The following is a 22,290-nucleotide window of genomic DNA, read 5'->3' as shown; positions in this document are numbered from 1 at the left end:
GATTGGTCTCGGTTTGGAGGAAAGGACGTGACATCAGCAACTTTGTAGACCTGGGCTGGGGGGCTGCCGGGGCTCTGGCCAGCCTCCAGCCTGGGCGGAGTGTGCCCGCGCGCCTGGCTGCCCGCAGGTAGGACTCAGATTACGGCACGGCTGCCCTGTGCTCTCTTCTTCTCTCCTACAGCTCTACCAGTCACAGCTCTGGCATCTCCCCGGAGCAGGGGAGCATGGGATTTGGACTTTGCTGAGCACTGAAGTGGAACAGAGCTGTTTGGCCAGCAGTGCAGCATGGCCCGAGAGCAGAGGGGCAGCGCCAGCAGCAAGCCCCCGGGGCGGGGAGACTCTCTGGACCCCAGGCTTGTTTCCAACCCTTTAATGGGAGGTGAGTCCAGGGGCTGTGGTCGTGGGGCCCCTGCTGACGGGGGTGGCGGCTAACAAATTTGGGAGGGAAGAGATGAACGGGTGGGGGGACTGCAATGGTGGGCCCCTAGTGAGTTGTGGCCACGGGCAATTCCTGGGCAGATAGATGCCCACGGCCTGCTGGGTAGACCTCCACTCCTTTGAAAATGCTTCGAGAGTGCCATGGCCACCCAGAGTTGAAGGTCACAGTGTAGTCTCCAGGCAGAACTCGAGCTCTCAGGAATCAGAGGTACCACTTCCATGCTGTGGGAGTCTAAAGTTACTAAAAAACAGCAACATTTTGGCTGCTAACGTGTTTATGCAGAGGCCTTAGGTATTTGGCATTTAGGTTGGGCTGGCTTCGTAAATGGTGATCACTTCACTGTGAAGGGGGATTTTTTTTTTTAACCTTGGAAACTTGGCGGACAGACAGGAGTCTCACCTGCCTGGGTATCCTGGCGAATGTCTGGAGGCCACGGTCTCTGAGCAGCTGTTTCCTGGGAGCCTCTGCCAGGTGACCTCCTGCGGCGAGGGTCTGCGGCGAGGGTCTGCGGCGAGGGTTCTCACAGAGGGGCAGATACCGGAGGAGGAGCTGTAGTGTGGGTGGCCTAGTGGGCTGCACATGGCCTTGCCCTCTGAGGCAATGAGCGGGAGCCTGCAGGCAGCGGGCCTGCACTGTCCCCCTCCCCAGGGGCTGGAGGGCAGACACGGAAGATGGAAAACAGAATGCCTTCCCTCTGACTAACCCAGCCGGCGAGACTGCGTGTTCATTCACTCCTTCACCCAGTCTGGCTTATATGAGGAGTGGGGTCCCCGCCAGTGAGTAGGGTGTGGGTCAGCGAAGGTAGAGCTGGGTTAATTAGCAGCGTTGAACACCCTGAGGGCAAGTAGAAGCACCCAAAATCTCTCTTTGAAATGAATTTGATAAACTTTTTTTTTTAAAGATTTATTTATTTGTGCACACAGAACTGGGGTACAGGCCAGAGGTGCGGGGGCCGTGAGAGGCTTCACCAAAGACAGAATAGGGAGCAGAACAGGCTGACTGATAAAGTACACTGCTGAGGGGAGCAGCAGGTGGGTCAGGAGAGGTCTGCCACGCCATGTGGGTCACCTCCGGGGCGGGGATCGAACTCATGCTGAAGTGGCTTTAGCTTTTTAGTGCTGTGCTTTAACCCACTACACCACCAGGGAGGGCCCTGATAAACATTTTTAAAGCAACAGACCAGCTGGGGTAAGACAGAATGATTTGGTGATTTTTGCCCAGTGGCTTTATAGCAGTGTTAGGTTTATCATTATTTCTGCATGGTGGGCGCTAGCTACATTGCACTGAGAGGTTTTCTAAAATCCTTATCCAGTCCTAGTTGGCGTGGGAAGGGGGGTGAGGTGGACAGGTGTGTGAGTGTGTGTGTTCTCAAAGGTATGGCACTTAGGCAGTGAAGCCCTGGTCACTGCTGGAATGCAGTGTCTTAGGTAGCTCAGTGAGAAGAAGGTGGAGAGATGGAACCCCACAAGGAAGCTTTGAAAACTAGGTATGGGAGACTGACCTTCATGGGACAGGGAGTTGGGAGCCATTGATGGTTCCAGAGCAGAGGCCTGGCCATATGAAGACTGTAAGTCAATTCATCTAGCAGCCACCATCAGGATGTATTTGTGGTGATCACGGAAGTATTTGTATTTCCCCAGTGGTTCTCAAACTTGCAGTTGCATCAGTATCACCTGGAGAGTTTGTTAAAATGCACAGGGCTAGGCCCCACCCCCAGAACTTCTGATGCAGTAGTAGGTCTGGGGTGAAGCCTGGACTCTGCATTGGCAGAAACGTCCAGACGGTGCTTTGGGGTGGGGGGGGGCACATGTTGAGCATCACTGCACCCATGCAAGCATTAAACTGGCATGTGTGTTGAATTTTGGATAGGACACGACAGAAGAAGGAAAAGTGTGGGTGATAATTTCAAAGGAAAGAGCAATGAGGCTCCGTGGCTTGATGAAATCTTGGGGCTAAAGGCGAGAAGGCAGCTGATGTTCTAATGTTTTCCAGCCCAGGTGATTAGGTGATTGTTAGCTAAGAGAGATGTTGGAGAGGGGCTGGAGGAGGGGTGGAGGGGTTGTCTTGGGAGCAGAGCAAGGAAGAGAAGGGGCTGCAGTTTGAACAGAAATGTGCCCGGCGCATAGTGTGACGGAAGGCTGAGAGAGTCTGGTGGGTAGCAGCGTGCTCAGGATGGCCTGTGGGGGGCTGTGCTGCAGTCTGGAGGAGGAGGGGTTTTCTGCGGGCCAAGCGCCATCCTGAGAGGGACCCTTGGGGCAGGTGTCCAGTTGAGGATGTCAGAGCAGAGATTTGGACAGAGATGCAGGAGGAGACGTGGATGCTACTGTTCTACAGGGACCAAGGGGAGAGACGTGTTCAAAGAAGCAGAAATCATGAGGCAGGTGCCAGGACACCTCTGCTGCCCGCCCTCCTCCTCTGCCTCTAGTGGGCAAACTCCTGCTCGCCTTTTGCACCCTGCTGACCACTGCCCCCAGGAAGTCCTCCCGGATTTTCTGCTCTTTACCCAAGTGGGTCTTCCCCCACTTTGCCTCTGTCTTGCCCTTTGGGCAGAGCCGCAAGTGTAGCTGTATTGTATTTGTTTATGCTTGCGAAGTCGACCTTGGTGGAGTGTGAACCACTTGGAAAGCACTTTCCGAACCGCTGTGCCCAGCCAGTGAAGCGTTTCTCCGGGCACGGCTAGGTCAGAGTGAAAATACCTCGTCCCGAGCCTCTTTGCTGTCCCTACCTCCACTTGAGGGTTTTCTCTGCCTGCCTCTGTGGTGGTGGAGGAAAGGATAGACAGATGGCAGCCCCTGCAGACATTCGCCTTGCGCTTGACCCCGGCCCTGAGCAGGAACGCAGTGCTTCTCTTTCCAAGGAGAGACCTTGTTAGGAGTCAAGTTGTGCTACCTCCCCAAAACTACCCTGAAACCTTGCCTTTGGCACCTTAGAATGTATTTGCACACAAGGTCCTTGAAGTTAGAATTAGTTTGGAAGGAAACATAATGGGGGGCTGGGCCCTAGCCCAGTGATGGACATCCTTAGAAGAAGAGGGGTGAAGGTAGACAGGGAGAAGGCCGTGTGACAATCAGGAAGCTGTTGGAAGGATACACGGGCGGCCCTCACCAGAGGTGCAGGAGGAGGACCACTTTGTGGCACTTTGTTGTGGCGCCCTCGGAAATGAATTCATACCTCCTCACAGAGTCTTTGGAAACCACACCGAAGGATAAACAACTGCCGACCATTATCTCAGTGTGCAGGTAACGCTGTCCCCCTTTTTGGCGTCCACCTGTTGCCTCACACCTATAGAGACGTGTTTCTTCCCAAAATTGAGAGAGAGAATGAACGACCCAGCTGGGTGAAGAACTGTGGGGGACAAGACCAACTTATCCAACTTTTACCCCAGTGGACCTTTCTTTTTTTAAGATTGATTTATCTATGCGCACAGAACTGGGGTACAGGCCAGAGGTGCGGGGGTGGTGAGAGGCTTCACCAGAGACAGAGTGGGAGCAGAACAGGCAGATGGATGGAGTACACTGCTGAGGGCAGCAGCGGGCGGGCCAGGAGAGGTCTGCCGCGCCCTGTGGTCACCTCCGGGGCGGGGGATCGAACTCACACTGAAGTGGCTTTGGCCAGCTTGGAGTGCTGCGTCCTGACCTGGTGCACCACCAGGGAGGGCCTCAGTGGACCTTTCTCCTTGCCTGTCCCGGTTCCCTGTCTTCCCTTTTTAATTTGTCCCAGCATCCCGCTGTGGTCCCCCCGGCTTGCGATGCCCTGTCAGCAGCTCCCCTCGTTGTGTTACAAACTGAAGGCAAATACTCCTTCCCGGTCAGAGCAACCCGACCTCTCTTTTCTCCTTGACCTTGCAAACCGTCTCCCGGGATGGCTAGATTTATGCTCCTGCGCGACATTCACGAAGGCTCTCAGTTTCGTTAGTAGTTCTTTTCACAAGCGTACGAATTAGTGCATTTTAAATCTTCTCTGAAATAATGGAAAATTTAAAAAATCATGCCAGTAATTGCCATTAAAAGTGAAGTGGCAGGCCCTCCCTGGTGGCGCAGCGGGTTAAAGCACAGCACTGAGAATCTAAAGCCGCTTCCACATAAGTTCTATTCCCGCCTGCCCCGGAGGTGACCACATGGTGTGGCAGACCTCTCCTGACCCGCCCGCTGCTCCCCTCAGCAGTGTAATTCCTCAATCTGCCTGTTCTGTTCCCCACTCTGTCTCTGGTGACGCCTCTCACTGCCCCTGAGCCTCTGGCCTGTACCCCAGCTCTGTATGTACAAATAAATAAAACTTTAAAAAAAAAAAAAGTGAAGTGGCAGCCTCCCTGCTGTCTTGCAGGGTTTGATGGGGACAAATGTGAAAGAAAGGTAAGTTCGATGGCTAATGGGTGGACTTGGGAGGGGTGTTAGGTGCGCCCCCTGCCCTACTAAAAGCGCACCACTGCATCTGTGACATGGACGGTGACCCCATTTGGCATCTGTTTTTTGACCCTCACGGAACCAGTGTGGGGAAGAATCTTTAGACCAACACGAGGGACTTGGGGAATGTGTTGTATACGGATCATGGCCTTTGAGCTTCAAAGACCTGTTGGGGTCATGGAAAAGGAGATTGTGACCTTGAGTCTCCCTTCGCCCAGAGTCTCCTCCTATGCACTTGGTCCCTGTGTGGCAGGAGCAGGCCCTGTGTGTTCTGCTCTCTGCTGGCTGGCAGGAAGGCAGGCAGTGCTCCTCTGTCTGTGTGTTGAGTTTGTAGCTCATTGCCTGCAGAAGATGTGGGCTCTGGAGAGTCCCGGAGAAACATCTTGCAGGTAGCTCTTCAGTGTTCAGTAGGCAGACAGTGTCTGGTCTAGCCCCTATTGCAAATCATGGTGTTTGCTGAAATGTGTGTGCGTGTACATCCATGTATCCATGCACACACATGTTCATGCCTTTGATGTCAGTGCTAGGAAAATGTCAACTTTTTGTGGTCACGGTTGTACATTTTTACATAATCACTCAACTGTTTGGAGCTGTGCTGAGTCCAAAAGCCTTGTATTAATTTAAGATGAATATGAGCTTTGCGAGGACCCTGTGAAAATGACTTGGAGTTAGAAAGGGACATCGCACGCGCTGCTGATAGTAACATAAAGTGTTAAAGCCACTTTGGAAAATTGCCTTGCGATTCACATATACCCTGGTATATCTATCCAAGAGAACTGAAACATTTATCCACTCAGAAATGCACGTGTGAATGTTCACACCGGCGTTAGGAACCATAGCTAACAGGGGCAGTGCAAATGCCTGCCACTATGACTGGAAAAACAAGACGTGCTCTGCCTTTACAGTGGATATTACTTGCTGACAAAAAAGGATGAGGTGCTGCTAAATAGGACTGTGGGCGAGCTCGAAACACCATGCTCGGTGAAAGAAGCCGGTTGTACAGGGCCTGTATTGCTAATTCTATCTCTATGAAGGGTCTGTGACAGGAAGTCCATGGACCGAAGGCAGATCAGTGGTTTCCAGGGGCAAGGGGAATGCGAGTGGGGGTGCGAAGGCCCAATGGTTTCCTTTGGGGGGGATGAAATTACTCTAAAATGATGGTGGTAATGATTATGTGATTATGAATATGCTGGAAACTATTGCGTGTACACATTAAACGAGTGAGTTGTGTAGTAAGTGAATTGTGACTCAGTAAAGCTGTCAGACAGTCAGATAGCTGATGGATAAATAAAAGGTGGATGGGTGGGTAGGTGGGTGGATGGTCATAGTCAGGTAGCTAAGTAGACATGGATTGTCAGCTCCAAGTGCTTGTGTCAGGAACACTTTTTCGAAGACACAGATGGTCTGAGCCCTGTAAATTCTAGAAATGCCACATTCTGCTCTGGAGGTGCAAAACCTCAAATAGCTTTTTTTCCCCTTCTTCAAAAAGTACATAAACAGTGCTAGGGTGAATAGGTAGAAAGTAGAGTCTGTCTTTACCAACACTTGATGCTATAGCTGCATCATTTTTGTGTAGTCTGAACAGAGTCATACTTAAGGACCCATATTACTGGCATGGCTGTTGGAGGCTGTCAGCACTAATTACCTGAGGTAGCCTGAAGAAGGGTTGAGAAGTGAGGCAGCTTTATTTCTTAGCAGTGGAACACTTGGAAGCAAACGTAATCATTACAAACCTGGTGATTCCTTCGGGCACAATTGCAAATCTATTTAAACCTGCTTTTCAAAACCTTTCTGTGAGGAGGGGCTCTTCTCACCCAAGATTCTGCATGGATGCTGTTTTGCACTAGCAGCCCCAGGATGAAGTTAGTTGTTCTCATCCTAACTGGGGGGGGGGGGCACTTTCCATACCTGCAGTCCGGCCTGTAGGTGCCAAACCCTAGAAGCTGCAGCCAGTGTTAACTTCCTGAGAGCCTTAGGAGTCCCAGGGAGTACTGTCAGGGTCTGTGCTTCTGGTGAATGTCAGGATTTGAGGCAGGAAACCATTTCAATTCAGGTGCCTCAGGCACCTGGGTGACCCAGAAGGAGAGCATGGGGCGTGCAGCGAGTAGGCGGCCTCACTCGGTCTTGTAACAGCTTCCCTTGTTCCATCTGCAAGGGCTCTCATTAGCTCCCAAGGTCCATTTAGCGCGGGTCACAGCAGGCTGACCCCAGCCAACAAGCCTGTGGGATCTTGGAAACTGGGGTTTTAAGGAAGCTGGTCTGTGAGGAATGCCATTTCGTTCAGCGTTGGCTTGGATTCCCCCCTCCTACCCCCAATATTAATGAGGAAATGATGTCGAATGGAGTAACATCATCTGAGAATCAACTGTGCCTGGTTCTTGGGTCTTCTCAGCTTTGAGGCGATCCCAGTTCCTTGCTGTGGCACAGCTGGTATCAGACTGGTTGCCCTGCTTATGGGGAGTGTGTTTTCTGATGCACGTTCAGGGGAGCCCCGCCACCTTCGTTCTCACTTCCTGAGGTGGTTGGTTCTAGCAGTTAGGCACAGCTGGAGATACAAATTCAGGCCTCTGTTTCATTCAGGGTATAAGCACTCAAGAGAGTGCCATGTGCTGGCACAGGCTTTGTAGGTTTCCTGCCTAGGAAAGTATATGACTAGAATATGCTATTTGAAACAGCAATGATGATGGCGGATAATCATCATTGGTGTTAGGGCAGGATAACAGTAGCTAATAGGCGTTGAACCTTGGGTAAGTATATGTTGCTGTCTCCCCTTTCAGAGAAGGAATTAGAAACTTGGGGGTCCATGACTCAAGTCAGGGGCTTAACCACATTGGCACTGCCTTTGGGGGTAGATTGTGTCCCTGCTTCAAGGTCAGAGCAAACTTTGATGTGTGCTTGTTATGGGGCCAGGAAGTGATCCGCAAATAGATACGGTTCTGTTTGTATTTGATTCCAAACCTAATGGTGTATGTAATTACATGATTACTACTATTAGTACGTGGCACTGTTTACTGAGATGCCAAACTTTGCATTTCACGCAGGAAGCTAGACTGGCAACCACAGCTTAACACACTAATGCTGGTAATTAGCGGAGCTCTCTTCACTGGATGGACCATTTGCCTTTGAAGCCAGTGTGTAAATGGAAGTACAGTAATTATCTGTCCACCCCAGCGACCTCTGTTGTCCTCAGCTGGGTTGCGGCTTCCTTCTTTCTTTAGCGACCTACACGTGTTAAAGCAGCTATGCATGTGAAATGTCAACAGAGAAGCGAAAACCTGACATCCCGATGGGAGTTTGGTTGCCTGACTCCCGGGCCCCTAACCACTGAGCTGGCACCCATGGCTGCGTGCGGATGGGGCTCGGGAGCTGAGGTGGATCTGTGTAACCTGTTCGCCCCTCCTCACAGATGCTGTGTCTGATTGGTCTCCTTTGCATGAGGCTGCGGTCCATGGCCGTCTGCTCTCTCTGAAGAACCTCATCAGCCAGGTAGGTGACTTTTTGGGAAAAAAAAAATGTAAGCACATCCTATAGCTTACCACGCTGAGAGAAAAAAACAATCATTTGATGTTAGGATACACACTTCCTCTTCAGCCAAACGGGTGACTCCTTTCCTGCCCAAGTATATCTTCATTTGGAGGCTGGTATAACTCGAGCTTAGCACATGGCAGGCTCTACAGGAGACAGCTGTTGGGTGAATGAGGGTGAGCCAGAGCCTGCAGGGTGCCTTCACTGACATTAATAGACTGTTCTTGAAAATCATCACGTGAAACAGTGCTTCTCAATAGGGCAGTTTGACCCCTTAGGAGAGACAGCCCTGTACACCCCCAAACAGCCCAGCAAAATGGCAGTAGCGCAGAGGTTGAGAATCCCCGCCAGAAGCCAGTGCTGGACTGTATCTTGTGTGTAATCTTGGCATTTCGAAGACACTTCGTTCTGTTGAATCTCCTGTTGGTGCTGGCTCTGCCCAGTTCGGTAGGAATCTCTGCACCTCAGTTGTAATAGTAAATAAACATCAGTTTGGTCTTGCTGGTTCAAAAATTTTGGAATTTAAGGCAAGCCACTTTGAGAAAAAAACGTTTTAAATCACCGCTCAACATTCTGATAAGGATTTTGTTGAGAATGTTCTTTTTCCTGAAAAGACTATAAGAGGCTTTGGCCCTTTGTTGGTCAGACAAAGGATTTCCTCTCAGACTAATGTTTGAAATGCATGAAGTGGTGCAGATCAAACCTACCAAACTATTAAAAAACAAACGTGCCATAAAAACACACAGACTTCTTTGTTTACTCATTAAATAAGATTAAGCAAAACATATATTTTAAGATATTTTAGGTATCTACACTCATAATGCCATGAAAATATCTGTGATGCCCGCCTTGAAAGTCACAGTTGAGAGACATCATGCACTTCAGATAGTGGTTAGTGAAACGAAATGTGCTTTTTTTTAACAAATGAGGAAATTGAGGCACAGGGAGATGGATGCTGGCCCACGAGCACAGTTCTCATTAGGTGATGGTGCCAGCATTTGAAACTGGCAGTCATGCTGCTGTCCTCCCTCGGGGTTCTCAGTCTTCGGCGTGAACTAAGATACCGGCGCCATCTGGAAACCGGCTGAGGGCGTGGGGTTCACTCAGGAGGAGCTCAGTTAGCAAAGGCTGAATTTATGTTGTGTGCTGGGTCTCCAGAAGATTCTGCCTTAACAGGGAATTAGAACGTGCACTGGGGGCAGAGACTAAGATAGCAGAGTGATTTCAAATACATATATACAATATGGAAGGAATATTAAGAGAACAGAGTTGAGGGCGAGTTCTTGAGAAAATGCCTGTGTTAGGATGTAAGGAGGAAAGGGCAGAGCCATGAGAGAGAAAAAAGGGAGTTGGAAGTCAGAGATAATTCCATGTAGAGCTGTTTTGAAGGCAGAGGAGAGTTTTCCCAAGGTCACGAGATGAAAATATAGAGAAGGGGGGGGTGTAGTGATGGCCAGAGCCAAGTATATCAGTGTTCACAGGAGGAGGCAGCTGGTGATCTTAAAAGCAGCCCTGCAGTGTTGTGTTGTGGAAGGTGAGTGAAGGGGTCAAACTGGAGATGATGGGGATAGACCATTTTTGAGAGGAAAGTGGCCTGTAGAGGAGCAACCTGGGCTGTCTGTGAGAGGTGAGGAAGGAAAGTCATGGGGTGGTAGAGCCCTGGGTGAGGCCTCTCCCACTGGGGGGAAGTTGGCTACTGGGCTGAGGTCAGCTGTTGGGGTGAGTGCATACATTTGTTCCTTAAAAAGGGCGCAATGGAAGAAAAGAGGTGCTGAGAGACTTTTGGGTGGGGGAAGGGAAATGAGAACAGGAACACCAAATATCTTTGACCTCCTGAGGTCAGGAAGGGAATGCTGTAAGGAAGGTGATGCAAGTTCCAGAAAGGGATGGCAACTGTGTGGAACAAAGGGAAGAGCCTGACCTTTGTCTAGTGAGTTGACTCAGCCTGGTGGGGCCTGTGATTTGGGCCTAGAACAGAATGGTATCAGGTACTGAGCACTGTGCCCACCTGTGGGCCCTCTGAGACTGTGCAGCCTCAAGGGCCCACCAAACAAGAGCTTCTGACATAAGTTGAGATTAGAAGACCATCGGTAACAACAAAGACTTAAAATAAGCCATTCATTTTTCTTTTACTGGGAATGTATTGTCAACTGACCTCGGTTGAAATTCAGCACAACTTCATGGCTGGCTTTGGGTCATTACCTGACAGCATTATCCAATTCAGATTTGACCAGTCTCCACGTTTCACTTGAAGTAGAACTGTAGCTCAGTGGTAACCTGTGAATACAGTCCTACATTCACAAAGGGAACCTTGACTTGGGGGACCTTCTTTTTAACGTGAATATGTCACGTGTGGTGAAAACTTTTTGTGTTGGGAATTGGTCTTTTATATTTCTTCTTACCTGCATTTTTTGGTGTATACAGATGGGATCTGATGTTATGTAAGAAGATTGTACAGGCAGCAGAGCTGCGATGGTGATCTACTGTAAAGAACATTGAATTTCTCATTTCTAATGGGTTAATTCAAGCCTTCCAGAACCCCTTCCTAGGTCCACCCCCTCCCTCATAGGCCCTGATGCCAATATCCTGTAGACTGGGCATGCCCAGAATGGCTGCTTTTCTAAAAATGGGTGAATTTGATAGTCAGAGGTTGAGAGCCAGGAGAGGATAGACCAGGGAGGGGCCAACATATAGATGCCACCAGAGTAGAACACTTGTCAGGAATGATGCTGAGTGAGGTGGTTTATTGGGATGACTTTAGGACAATTGAGACTATTCTCGAAGGAAAGGCTGCAATATATTGCTGAATCTTTCATTAAACTACCTGTGCTCTTAACCCAGATACCCTGAGAAAATATTTTTTTTCTTGTACTGTGTGTTCTCTGTTAAGGACAGTGTGTTCCGAGGGCAGGGGTCTGAGAACCTCTCCTGGGGTCTTTTTCTGAAAACCTCTTCTGTGTTCTGCTTGGACCCATCTCTTGGAAGGTGCATTTTCTAAGAGGTTGATGGCATCACGGCCTTCCAGAACCTTGCTTCTTCACACCCAGAATACCTAGAGTGAGAACAGTTGGGACTTTCTGCCTGTCTGTGGAGATCACCAGTGTTAGGCATTTCTTGCTTTGTAATAAATGATCTCAAAACTTAGTGACTTTACATAACAAGTGTATTAGTTCACAGCGCTTGGGGGTGCGAGGCCAGATGCAAATTATTTGGGTCCAGAGTTGTGACTTAGTCGCAGGTGCAGGCCAGTGATGCAGGCCCCTTAAGGCTTGACTGAGGGAGCAGCAGGTCCCCATTCCATAGCCATCGATAAGCTTCCAGTCTTCCTGGGTGGCCGGCTGGAGACCGCTCTCAGCTCCTTGTAGCAGACCTCACCAAAGCATGTGAGCAGACAAGCGGGTGGGCGGAGGTGAAAGGGCCTGTGAGTTCAGCACTGCGTGATCATCTCCAGTAGGCGCCGGGAAGCTTTTCCTGAGCAGCATCCTATCGTGCTCTCCCACCAGCTGTCTGAAAGTTCCTCCTTTTGCTTTTCTGGTGGCTATATATATATTGTTTCATATCCTTGTTAACACTTTAGTGTCAGACTTGGGGCCAGATTCACTTTGGAGGGAATTGTCATCATTCTGGATTTGTGCTTGAACTGTGGCTTTGCACGCCTTCCCCTCCCGTTTCCCCTCCTGCAGGGATGGCCTGTGAATCTCATCACAGCAGATCGCGTGTCCCCCCTCCACGAAGCCTGCCTTGGAGGTCATCCCTCTTGCGCGAGCATACTGTTAAAGCACGGAGCTCAGGTAAGCACAGTGCAAACAATGTCTTAGAAACCATGGGAGAAGAATGACTCCTACCCCTTGTGAATAATTTCCAGCATTGTTGATTAGCTTGACTTGAAGTGAAGGGGGATATTTTTCAAAGGTATTAGGTATGTCCATCAAGCTTATTTGTTTTAGTGATAGATGAAATGCTGCATTTTTCGCGAGGAAATAGGAGTTTGAGTATATATCATGCACTGTAACCGTCACTGCTAATAAATAGCTCTCAGAGCTCTGCCTTCTTTCCTAGGGAAGGTAGTGAAATACTGTAGAAAACACATGGCGTTTGACTTCTTACGTCCTGAATAATGCTTCCAGGTCATCTCTACCGTTTACTCACGTCAGAAACTTGGACAAGTAACTCAGCCAGTGAGCTGCCGAGCCTCTCTGTGGTAGGGGGCACACAACAGGAACTGTGTAGCTTATGGTGGTGTGACAAGGACTGAGAGAGAAAAGGCCTGTGATGATTATTTGGAGATGGTAGAATGATACTCCAGACAAAGAAGGAAGACACAGCCACTGGATTTGAAAGCAGGGACCAGACGCCTCCCATAACTCGTGCTAACAGTGATGGGAAAATCAGATCAGAACATTACATGTAGCTTTCTCATATTCTCTCAACCAGTATGGACTGAGCACTTACTATGTGCCTGTTTCTAAGTTTTATTTTTTTATTTTATATTTTTAAGAAACTTAGAAACTCCATAAGGAGACAGCCAGAGAAACAGGCCAATTAATGAATGGAACACTGGTACCTTCAGTAGATAAACCCAGTCTCTCAACCGTCTGATGCAATTATAGTTTATTTTTGGTTCAATCCAAACTCCTGGTTGGGCGGCTTTTTTTTTTTTTTTTTTTTTAAAGATTTATTTATTTGTACATACAGAACTGGGGTACAGGTCAGAGGCTCAGGGGCGGTGAGAGGCTTCACCAGAGACAGAGTGGGGAGCAGAACAGGCAGATCAACGAAGTACACTGCTGAGGGGAGCAGCGGGCGAGACAGGAGAGGTCTGCCACGCCATGTGGTCTCCTCCGGGGCAGGCGGGATTTGAACTCATGCGGAAGTGGCTTCAGCTTCTCAGTGCAGTGCTTTAACCCGCTGCGCCACCAGGGAGGGCCCGGGCGGCTTTTTTCTAAGGAAGATTTGAGGGCACAGACTCCTGGCATTCTGTGGCTCTGCCCTCTTCAACAAGTGGCTTCCACGTGTGCTCTTGGAGTCAGCTCCATTCTGGGTGGTTGGAAGGGAAAAAGATGTGGAGGATCGGGAGTGGACACTGTAAGGGCCAGTCTTGGCAGTGATGATCACTGTTGCCCACATCTGCTGGCCAGAACTTAGGCCATGTCTGCCGGCCAGAGAGACTGGGAAGTACAGTGTAATTGTGTGCCCGGGAGAGAGGAAATAGGCTTATATGTACAGCGTGTTGGCCATAGCAGTCAGGCCTAGTACACTTTTTTGTCCACTAGCTTTTGCTGTGGAAGAAGCTACCTGCTTCACACAACAGCCATTTATTTAGCTCACAGTTCCTTGTCCTGTCTGGACAGCTCTGGCTGGATGGGGTCAGCTGACCTCAGCTGGGGTGACTGATGCATTTGCGGTTAACTCACAGGTCAGCTCAGGCAGCCTGGTCCATGATGACTTTGGCTGGGATGTCTGGGGACACAACATCTCTACGTGAGCTCTCATCCTGTAGCAACTGCCTAGACTCGTTCACTTCTCAGCAGGGGTTCTAAGGGGTTCAAATGTGCTTGGGCCACATTTGCAACTGTCCCATTGGCCAAAGCAAGTCATAAGGGCGAGCCCAGATTTAAGGGTTGGAACGTAGTCTCCATGGTGTGATGAGGAGTTACAAGTCCATGCTGCAAATGATTATTCATACTGTTTCGAAAAATCTGGCCATTTTTGCAAACTACCATGATATAGTAAGTATTGCTAGTAAGGGGGTTTTGGGGAACACATACTTCTGGTGGGGAGAGGGAGTCAAAAGAGACATCCTCCGGACCATCATGGCGACACCGACACCCAGAGGACCTATTGGAGGTAGTCAGCTTCATGTTGGATGGGTGGGGAGGTTATGGGCATCACAACCCCCGGGGACAGAGGCCTGGAAGTAAAATTGAGCAGATTTGGGGGACCTGTCATTGTTCTTGGGGCAGGCGAGTTGGGTGGGTCAGAAGGACCTGAAAGCAAACCTCCTGGTGTTTCGGCCTCGGGCTTTGTCCTGAGAGTAGTAGCAAGCCACAGGCAAATGCATTGCCGGTTTGCATTCTGGCTAAGAAAATTCACCCCAAACTTAGAAACGGGGTGAGGACCAAGGGAAGGCAGGATGGGCACCAGGGGTGCAGACACCCAGGAGCCACTTGCTCTGAGTCAGGTAGCACTTCTGGGACCCCGAGGGTGCACGTGGGCCTCTTTGGTGCCTCGCTAGTCCTGGCTTTGCTTGGAACAGTGTGAGAATGACGTCTGTCTGCTCGGCACCCTTGTGGAGTAGGTTCACCTAACAGTTGCTCAATGGAGAGAAACACATCTGCCTTCGGCTTTGCTCATGGCGTGTGGTGATAGCTACGAGGTTGGTGCTGATGTGTCAGCTTCTCACTGGTTTCCAGTGCTGGGAAAGGCAGCCCCGAGACGATAGCTTCACGGCCTGTGGGGCCCTGACCAGATTTGTATCCCAGTGCTTGCTAACGACGCACAGCTCCTTCTGCACCAGCCCGGCCATCTGATTGCTTCCCTCATAAATGGATTGAACAAAATCTTTGATTGCATTTACTCTATATTTGTTCACAAGCCATGTTTTAAAATTGTTTGAAACGGCACATTAACAATTTTAGAATGTTACCCTGCAGCAAGGACCCTGGGGGAGGGCCTAGGATGGAGTGTTGAAAATAAGGAGATTCCTAACTCATGGCCGAGCTCATGTTCCCGGCAAGGGCACGGAGGAGACAGAACATTCAGGAACACTCTGGGTGCCTTACATGCACAACAACCTTGTGGAATTTGGTATTTCCCCCCCTCCTTGATTTAGTTGTGGAATTTCAGGCTCTGGGACGTGAAGTCCCAGCCGGACAATGATTTAAGCCCAGGCCACCCTGCTTCCTGCCTCGACCCTGCGCTTTGTCTCCAGGTGAACAGCATCACGACAGACTGGCACACCCCCTTGTTCAATGCCTGTGTCAGCGGCAGCCAGGACTGCGTGGATCTTCTTCTGCAGCACGGAGCCAACCCCCAGCCTCTGAGTGATCTGGCGTCCCCGATCCACGAAGCTGCTAAGAGAGGTGAAATGTGTTCAGAGTTAAGTTTTCCACCCACTCCTTCCAGGGACTGCTTACGGTTAAAAGAAGAGGAGGGGTAACTTAGAGCAGCAGCTCATCTGAGGACTCTCAGACCCACCCACTCAGAAACCCCAGGGCAGGGTGGGACCCAGCCAGCTGTGTCTGGTTTAACAAGCCCTCCAGGGCCTGGTGCTCAGTAAGTTGGAGGTGGCCTGGTCATACATTCTGGGGCATTTCTGGGACAGGGTCTGACACGCGGCACACCAGCCATCAATATTTGTGGAATATATTATTGAACCCACAATCCCATGGAAATCAAGCTATTTTCTAAAAACAGTTTCTGTACTCCTATTTTAGAGCCTTAAGGAAAGATTGCCTTGGGACTACTGGAAGCTGTTAACAGATAAAACAAATACAAATAAAATGGGCTGGATTAAGAGTATACCATGGATGATGTGGTAGATGTTTGGGAAATGACCACAATCAAGTTCATGATGTATCTGTGACCTTGCACGGTCACCTCGTGTGTGTGTGTGTGTGTGTCTGTGCGCGCGTGCACGCGCACGATCACAACACTCCAGTTCTCTTCACAAATTTAATTACACAACATAGTATCTTTAACTACAGTCAACACAGGGCACACTAGCTCCCTGGAAATTACTCATCTGTGGTAGTGCTTTTTATAAAGCCAGTCTTCCTGATATTCTTAACTCGGAGACAAAAAGTAAAATTGCAAGTTTTGCTCTTCCTCAGTGTTCATCGGCCTCACGGTCATGACCAGACCTTGCCAGAGGGCGTTCTATTTATTTGCCCAGTGGTTTTCATCCCATGGCTCCCCATGATCCTTCAGCAGCCTTCCACTCATATTTTAATTATCTCCTCGAGCACTGACATCCTTTCATCCAGAGACATGCTTACTCATCATATTCACACTACGTACGTAGCACGCAGCTGGTATAACCAGAGATATGCAAGGGAGCATTATTTTGGCATTCTAGACCAAGGAGGAGTGATTCCACTCTCACCGAACCTTGTTGGCGAGATGGGCCGGCTCAGGTTGGGTTCCGCAGCTTCTTCTAAGCCTCATGTGCGAGCCGTGACCGCCTCCAGGGGCCTGCCCCTGGGGGAGGTTGGAAGCTTCACTCTGGGTCCCAGAGCCCACCCAGCATCCAACGTGAGTGCGGGCGCCTCTACAGCGCTCCTGAGCTCACTTGGATTTCTCTCCCAGTCTGGCTGCAAGGCCGCAAAGACGGGAAGAGGTGGGTGGCTGCAGGTTGCTTACTGTGGCTACCAGGCTCCGTCAGCTCCCCCACGGCTGCAGACCTCGCCTGCTCCACCTGGACGTAGGCGACAGCACTGAAAATCACTCCCTGTTCTAAGTAAAGGAAATGGCTCTTGCTTCCCTGGACAAGTGGGGGCAAACTTCAGTGCAAAAAACGGGGACACTGTTGTTTCCCTAGCTGAGCACTGTGCTTCCTTCTCTCCGGCTGCAGGCCACGCCGAGTGCATCAAGTCCCTTGCTGCTCATGGGGGCAATATTGACCACAACATCAACCACCTGGGCACACCACTGTACCTGGCTTGCGAAAACCAGCAGATTGCCTGTGCCAAGACACTTCTGGAGTCAGGTAACGCAGAAAGCAAAGCGAAGCCAGGGGAGAAAATGAAAAGTCAATTAAATGTCTCTTCAAGTTTGCTCTAGTATAGCAGAGGGGAGCGTGCAGGCGAGGGAGTCAGCCAGAGTTGGGGTTCCTAGTGACTGTTCCCATGGGGAACTAGGTTAAATGCTTTAAACTTTGATCCTCTTACTTGTAATGAGGATAATGATGCTGCTGGTGGTAATACCTTCTGCTAGGGCATGTGAATAACCAGTGATGGTTCGTTTCTCTCCCTTTCCTCTGCTTCCCTCCCTCTGGCTAATCATCGTTAGTTCCTGCACAACCTGCAGAGTTGCTGGATTAGGACTGTCTTCCTACTTGGGGCCTTCTCTTCCAGTTCTCTTTGATTTAGAACTTGAACGTGCCCATTTTTAGCCCACAGGAATGAAGCGATTGTGAAAGCCTGTGCACCAGCCTTCCTTTTCCCTTCCCGCCTTGTCCAGTCTCTAACGCCATTTCATCACCTCCTTAATTATCTGAGTGCTGTTTATTCTTTAAGACTCCAGTCATCTTTCCCTCCCCAGTTCACACTGGACACAGATTCCCGGAGATAGCCACTAAGCAGAGCCACCTGTCCCCACCTGTCATGGAGAGAGCCGGCTTCGGGGCTGGGCTGGGGCTCTGTTGCAAGTGTGGGCATGGGATTGGGGGGGCAGGCTAGAAGCACCCTTGTTCCTGAAGAGGGCTGCGCTGCCCTCCCTGTGCTCTTGGTGTTGGCCACCCAGTCGAGGAGATGCTCTTACAAGTTGGTCACTTTTCGCAGAATTAGCAGTCCCAGGCCCAGGTTAAAACCCCACAGCATCTCTCAGCATGTGAATCTGGCCACTTGGTATGGGCAGGAGTCCGCCCTCCATCCTCACTTCTGGTCTGTCCAGCCTAATGTTCGGGCTCTGTTCATAATCAGCGTGCAGCTTTCACACCCCCAGAATTTGTCTTGTAGCTATTTCATCTAGGTTGAACACTCAGAAGTGAATTCTTAGAACTCACGGACTACAGCTCATGTATATTCAGTCACGTTTCCCCGTATTTCATTAAGTAGCATCAAGTCATCTCCTATTTTTCTCAGGAAGGACCATCCCGTGTCCCTTTGTGGGGGTTTGAAGGAAACAGGGCTCAGAGAAGGACCCTGCTCCTCCGTTGACCCTCTGTTGTCCTGTCTGTGCAGGAGCAAACGTGAACCAAGGCAAAGGTCTGGACTCGCCCCTCCATGCGGTGGCCAGGGCGTCCAATGGGGAGCTCATCAACTTGCTCATGGACTTTGGCGCGGACACCCAGGCCAAGAACGCCGAAGGGAAACGCCCCTTGGAACTGTTGCCACCTGAGAGCCCGCTGACCCGCCTCTTCTTGCAGAGAGAAGGTGCTTCTCCTTTGCCTGAACCTAGTCCTAGTCCGTAGACTCCTGCACACGCTAGTGGGAGGCAGGTACTGAACTTACCTTTAACTTCTTTAAAATAGAGCGTGTCCGCCGTGGCCTGGTGTGGCCAGTTGAGATGATTTAGCCTTCATGACGTGTGTACCGATTGGGCAGTGAGGAAACATCCTGTTCGGCATGTCAGAGACATGCTGAGTATCTAGGATTCTTCTGTGGGGGAGACCTGTTTCCAAAGAGTTAGAGACTTCCCAGATGTTAATATTACAGTTAGGTGAAGCATGCTGTAGAGGTAGGGGCAGAGGTCTCTTTGGAGAGCTCCATGGCCTGGGCACTGCAGCTGGGCTGAATGACTACACCCTTTTTGGGGGCTAAGAATGCAACTGACCAAGCATTATAAGGTATTTCATCAACGCGTCCCAGTAACGCGAAGACATGTAGTATTTTCAGTTAATCGACACTAAGTCTACCCACCCCATAAATAGGAAGTGACACTCTGAGCCCCACAAACTCAGACCACATGGTGGTGAGCGACAGGCTAGGGCCAGGGTGCTTCTCTGGCTGCAAGGTCGGGGTGGCCTGGGCTGGGCAGTAAAGGTCCTCAGGCTGTATTTGCAATTGAAATGGACCCTGAAATTGAGCAGCTAGCCCCAGCCCCGCTTTTTCCGAGTGTGGACTCTGCCACATGTTAGGGCTTGTGGGGCCCAGTGCAGCAAACCCCCCCACCCCCAGGAGGGTTGTGATAGTGTGTAGTACTGCGGTTTCTCTCCCTGCACTGTGGGAATCTGGGCAGACTGAGGGCAGGATGGAATCCCTGTTCCTCCTGTGGGGCACTGTGGCCAAAGCCCTGCCCGGAGCCCCCAAAACAAGGCTTATACTCCCCGAGCAGTGTCAGTGGGGCCTGGAAAGTGGGACCCCGGGCTCATGGAACCATCCGACAAATCCTCTGCTGAAAAGCCACAGTAATCATCAGGCAATGCTACCTGCATTTTCTTGATTTCTTGTTTCCGAGCAATTCTGTCTGTACCCCCCGCATGGCCGATTCCCTCAGTAGGAACAAGATGGCTTGATGCTTGGCAGCCACAATGTTTTAAAGGGCCACAGAAATGTTTTAACTTTAAAACCAGAAGGAAAACCATTGCTAAAACTACCTGGACTGTATTCATTTTTACACCTGCACAGTTGTGAAGTGGATTGTTTTTAACTGAGAAAGCCGAATGTGCCCCGGGGCTCCCTACAACCAGGTCCTAGACCTAGACCTGCACACAAACATAGAGGCACCTATATAGTCGGCCCCAGCACCCTGCTCCCCACAATATCTCACTGGGTCGTCAAGTGCCCGCTGCCCATCCCTGGCCACTCTGCTGCCCAGAGCCGCTTTAGGTGCCGGCGGCGCCTCTGACTCCTGCGTGGTCATGGCCCGCGACGCCTGGGCTTTATGAAATGACACTTGCCGCTGGAGGTAACAGACATGACATGGGCTTCCACGGCTCATTTTGGGGGTTCTGGTGAGGTGACCAGTCTAGAAGCCGAGAGGAACTGGGGCCAGGCCAGCAGAATAACAGCAACCCCAGCCTCTGGTGTCCCCACAAAGGATTTCAAGGGCAACACGCCAGCCTCCTCGGAGCATCTGAAGTAGCGCGCACTCCAGCCGCACAGGTGGGCGGGAGCCGCTCCTGGATGCCTCTTGACCTTAGAGCGTTCCGAGCTAGCAGGGTGGGGTAGGGAATCAAGACCCCAAGAAATGGCAAGTAACTGCTCTCTGGCTGAGGAAGGCAACCTCCTCCTGCGCCCCAATACTTGCAGGGGCCAGCAAATGGCTACCCAGCGGGGGCCGGCCTTCACCTGTATTTATGTGGCAGCCAGGTGATGGGGCAGCCCATCCCACGGGTTGTGATGCCGAACTGGTGGTGACGTCCTGCTTTCCCTCGCTCTCCTTGCCGTTCGTCCTTCTTCACTCGTGGCAGCACGTCACCCCACCAGTGCAGGCTGCTCTGCTTAGTCACACCCTGCGGGATTCCATACTGAGATGAGATTACCTTTGTCTGCCCACGGAGGATTTGCTGTAGCTTGTGGGCCTAGGCCTTGAGCACCCTGACCACAATCGAGAGAGCACCCCAGTTCCACAGGGGCCTTCTGAAGGTGCTGCCTGCGCCTGATGAGAAGCCCCACTGATGCTCTGATGCTCCACTTGTCTCTCTCCACCGCTGGTTCGCCATCTCCTGGGAAATGGGCACTTGTGCTTGGTGGTGTCCTCAACCCTGGCCACCCAAGGACACAGGGTGGGGTGCGTGCCTAGGTCCCACCCAACCATCACTGAAGCCACCCTTCTGGGGTTGGGCCCGATATGCCCTAGTTTAAAGTCCCCACCCCCCAAGGGACACTGAAGTGCAGCCTGGATTGAAGGCTACTGCATTATGGGATTCTTGGAGTGGGGTCTGTACTTTGATATGTTCTTTTCCAGATTTATTTTTTAATTTATACATCCAGAACTGGGGTACAGGTCTGAGGTGAGGGTGGCTGAGAGGATTCACCAGAGACAGAATGGGGAGTAGAACAAATTTGTACTGAAATACACTGCTGAGAGGAGCAGTGGGTGGGTCAGGATATGTCTGCCACACCTGATATGTTGTTTTTCTAATAACCAAAACTGAATTCTCATTATACTTTGGGGCGGAGGTGTGGGGGAGCCATCATTTCCCATACGTTTACCCTCTAATCAGGCTTCCAGCCTCCACACTATTCAACGTTGGGGCTCCCTGTGACTGGCCATGGCCTGCAGGGGCACCATGCTCCTGCGTTGTGATGACCTCAGGGGTCTCCAGACATTGCCAAGGGCCCCTTCTCCCTCCAGCTGCTCCCCCTGTGGGCAGCCACTGTCCAGACGAGTTAAGACGCTGGGGGCTCTGGGCAAGGTTTATGTGGGTTCACTTTTCACCTATCAGTTGAGTCACGAGAATAGCTCTGAAGGCAGAATTTAAAAATATGACTTAATAAGGTAACATATAGTAGCATAACATACCCTGTGATTCACTAATACCTTGTTATATTTGAATATCTTAAAATTGCTCCAAGTGCAAACTAAAAGTGTATATAGAAATAGGACATCGTTTTTTAAAAGGTAAAACAACCAAAAAAGCCACTAAATGTGAATTTGATGTTCATCATTGGGAATTTTTTGTAGCCTCATAATCCCCAAATCAGCTCCCATAAGCCTCCCTTCGTGGGAGTGAGAATTGAAGTCTGTTCTACAGGCGGCCCTAAGAAACTTGTTTCAGTTAGAGCCTGAAACCAGAGTCCTACAAACGCCTCCCGCAGAAAGCGGCAGTGGCTTCATAGGGCCTTGTTATTTCCTGGATCGGTGGTCTGCTTTCAGAGACCGAAAGGGAGCGCCGCCTCAGGTCCATGAGCCCCACATGTGACTTGTCTGATATCTTCCCCCAGGGCCCCCTTCATTGAAGCAGCTCTGTCGCCTGCGAATCCGGAAGTGCTTCGGGATCCAGCAGCATCATAAGATCACCAGCCTGGTCCTCCCACAGGAGCTGAAACAGTTTCTCCTACACATTTGAATGTGTCGAGGGAATGGAGTTACAAACAACAGACCAATGCTATCATGTCTTGTGGCCTCTGGAATTTTCGAATCGGTCCTGTTTACAGTTGGTTTTTATGTTTAGGGGAAGCACACTGGGTACCTTTGTACTCTTGCTTGGAAGGCATGCAAACTGGAAGGGGGGAACTAACACAATTAATGGTTTTGAACATGTGCTGTTTGCCAAGACTGAGTTAGGAACGCGTTAGGCCTTGTCTAATGTAGGCT

At 50.5% G+C, this 22,290-nt stretch overlaps 1 protein-coding gene across 1 annotated transcript; it reads left to right on the top strand.

Annotated features, from left to right (window-relative positions):
* The first annotated feature begins 285 nt into the window (after positions 1-285).
* Positions 286-22,042, top strand: ASB9 (ankyrin repeat and SOCS box containing 9). The gene is made up of 8 exons (XM_012730238.1): positions 286-379; positions 2,865-2,946; positions 8,172-8,328; positions 12,051-12,158; positions 15,299-15,449; positions 16,940-17,074; positions 18,270-18,461; positions 21,918-22,042. Exons 1-8 carry the CDS (start codon positions 286-288, stop codon positions 22,040-22,042), a joined length of 1,044 nt encoding a protein of 347 aa, XP_012585692.1.
* The last annotated feature ends 248 nt before the right edge of the window (positions 22,043-22,290 follow it).

The sequence above is a fragment of the Condylura cristata genome, unplaced genomic scaffold, assembly GCF_000260355.1.
Source record: "Condylura cristata isolate star-nosed mole 26May11 unplaced genomic scaffold, ConCri1.0 scaffold00027, whole genome shotgun sequence".
NCBI classification, from domain to species: Eukaryota; Metazoa; Chordata; class Mammalia; order Eulipotyphla; family Talpidae; genus Condylura; species Condylura cristata.
The sequence above is the reverse complement of the archived record's forward strand: the minus strand, read 5'-3'. Positions and strand labels throughout refer to the sequence as shown.

Excerpts from the sequence above, each read along its gene's own strand:
- ASB9 (XM_012730238.1), top strand. The coding sequence starts at position 286 with ATGGCCCGAGAGCAGAGGGGCAGCGCCAGCAGCAAGCCCCCGGGGCGG. Across the intron at positions 8,329-12,050 it reads TGAAGAACCTCATCAGCCAG|GGATGGCCTGTGAATCTCAT; the intron begins GTAGGTGACTTT and ends CCCCTCCTGCAG. Across the intron at positions 15,450-16,939 it reads CCACGAAGCTGCTAAGAGAG|GCCACGCCGAGTGCATCAAG; the intron begins GTGAAATGTGTT and ends CTCCGGCTGCAG.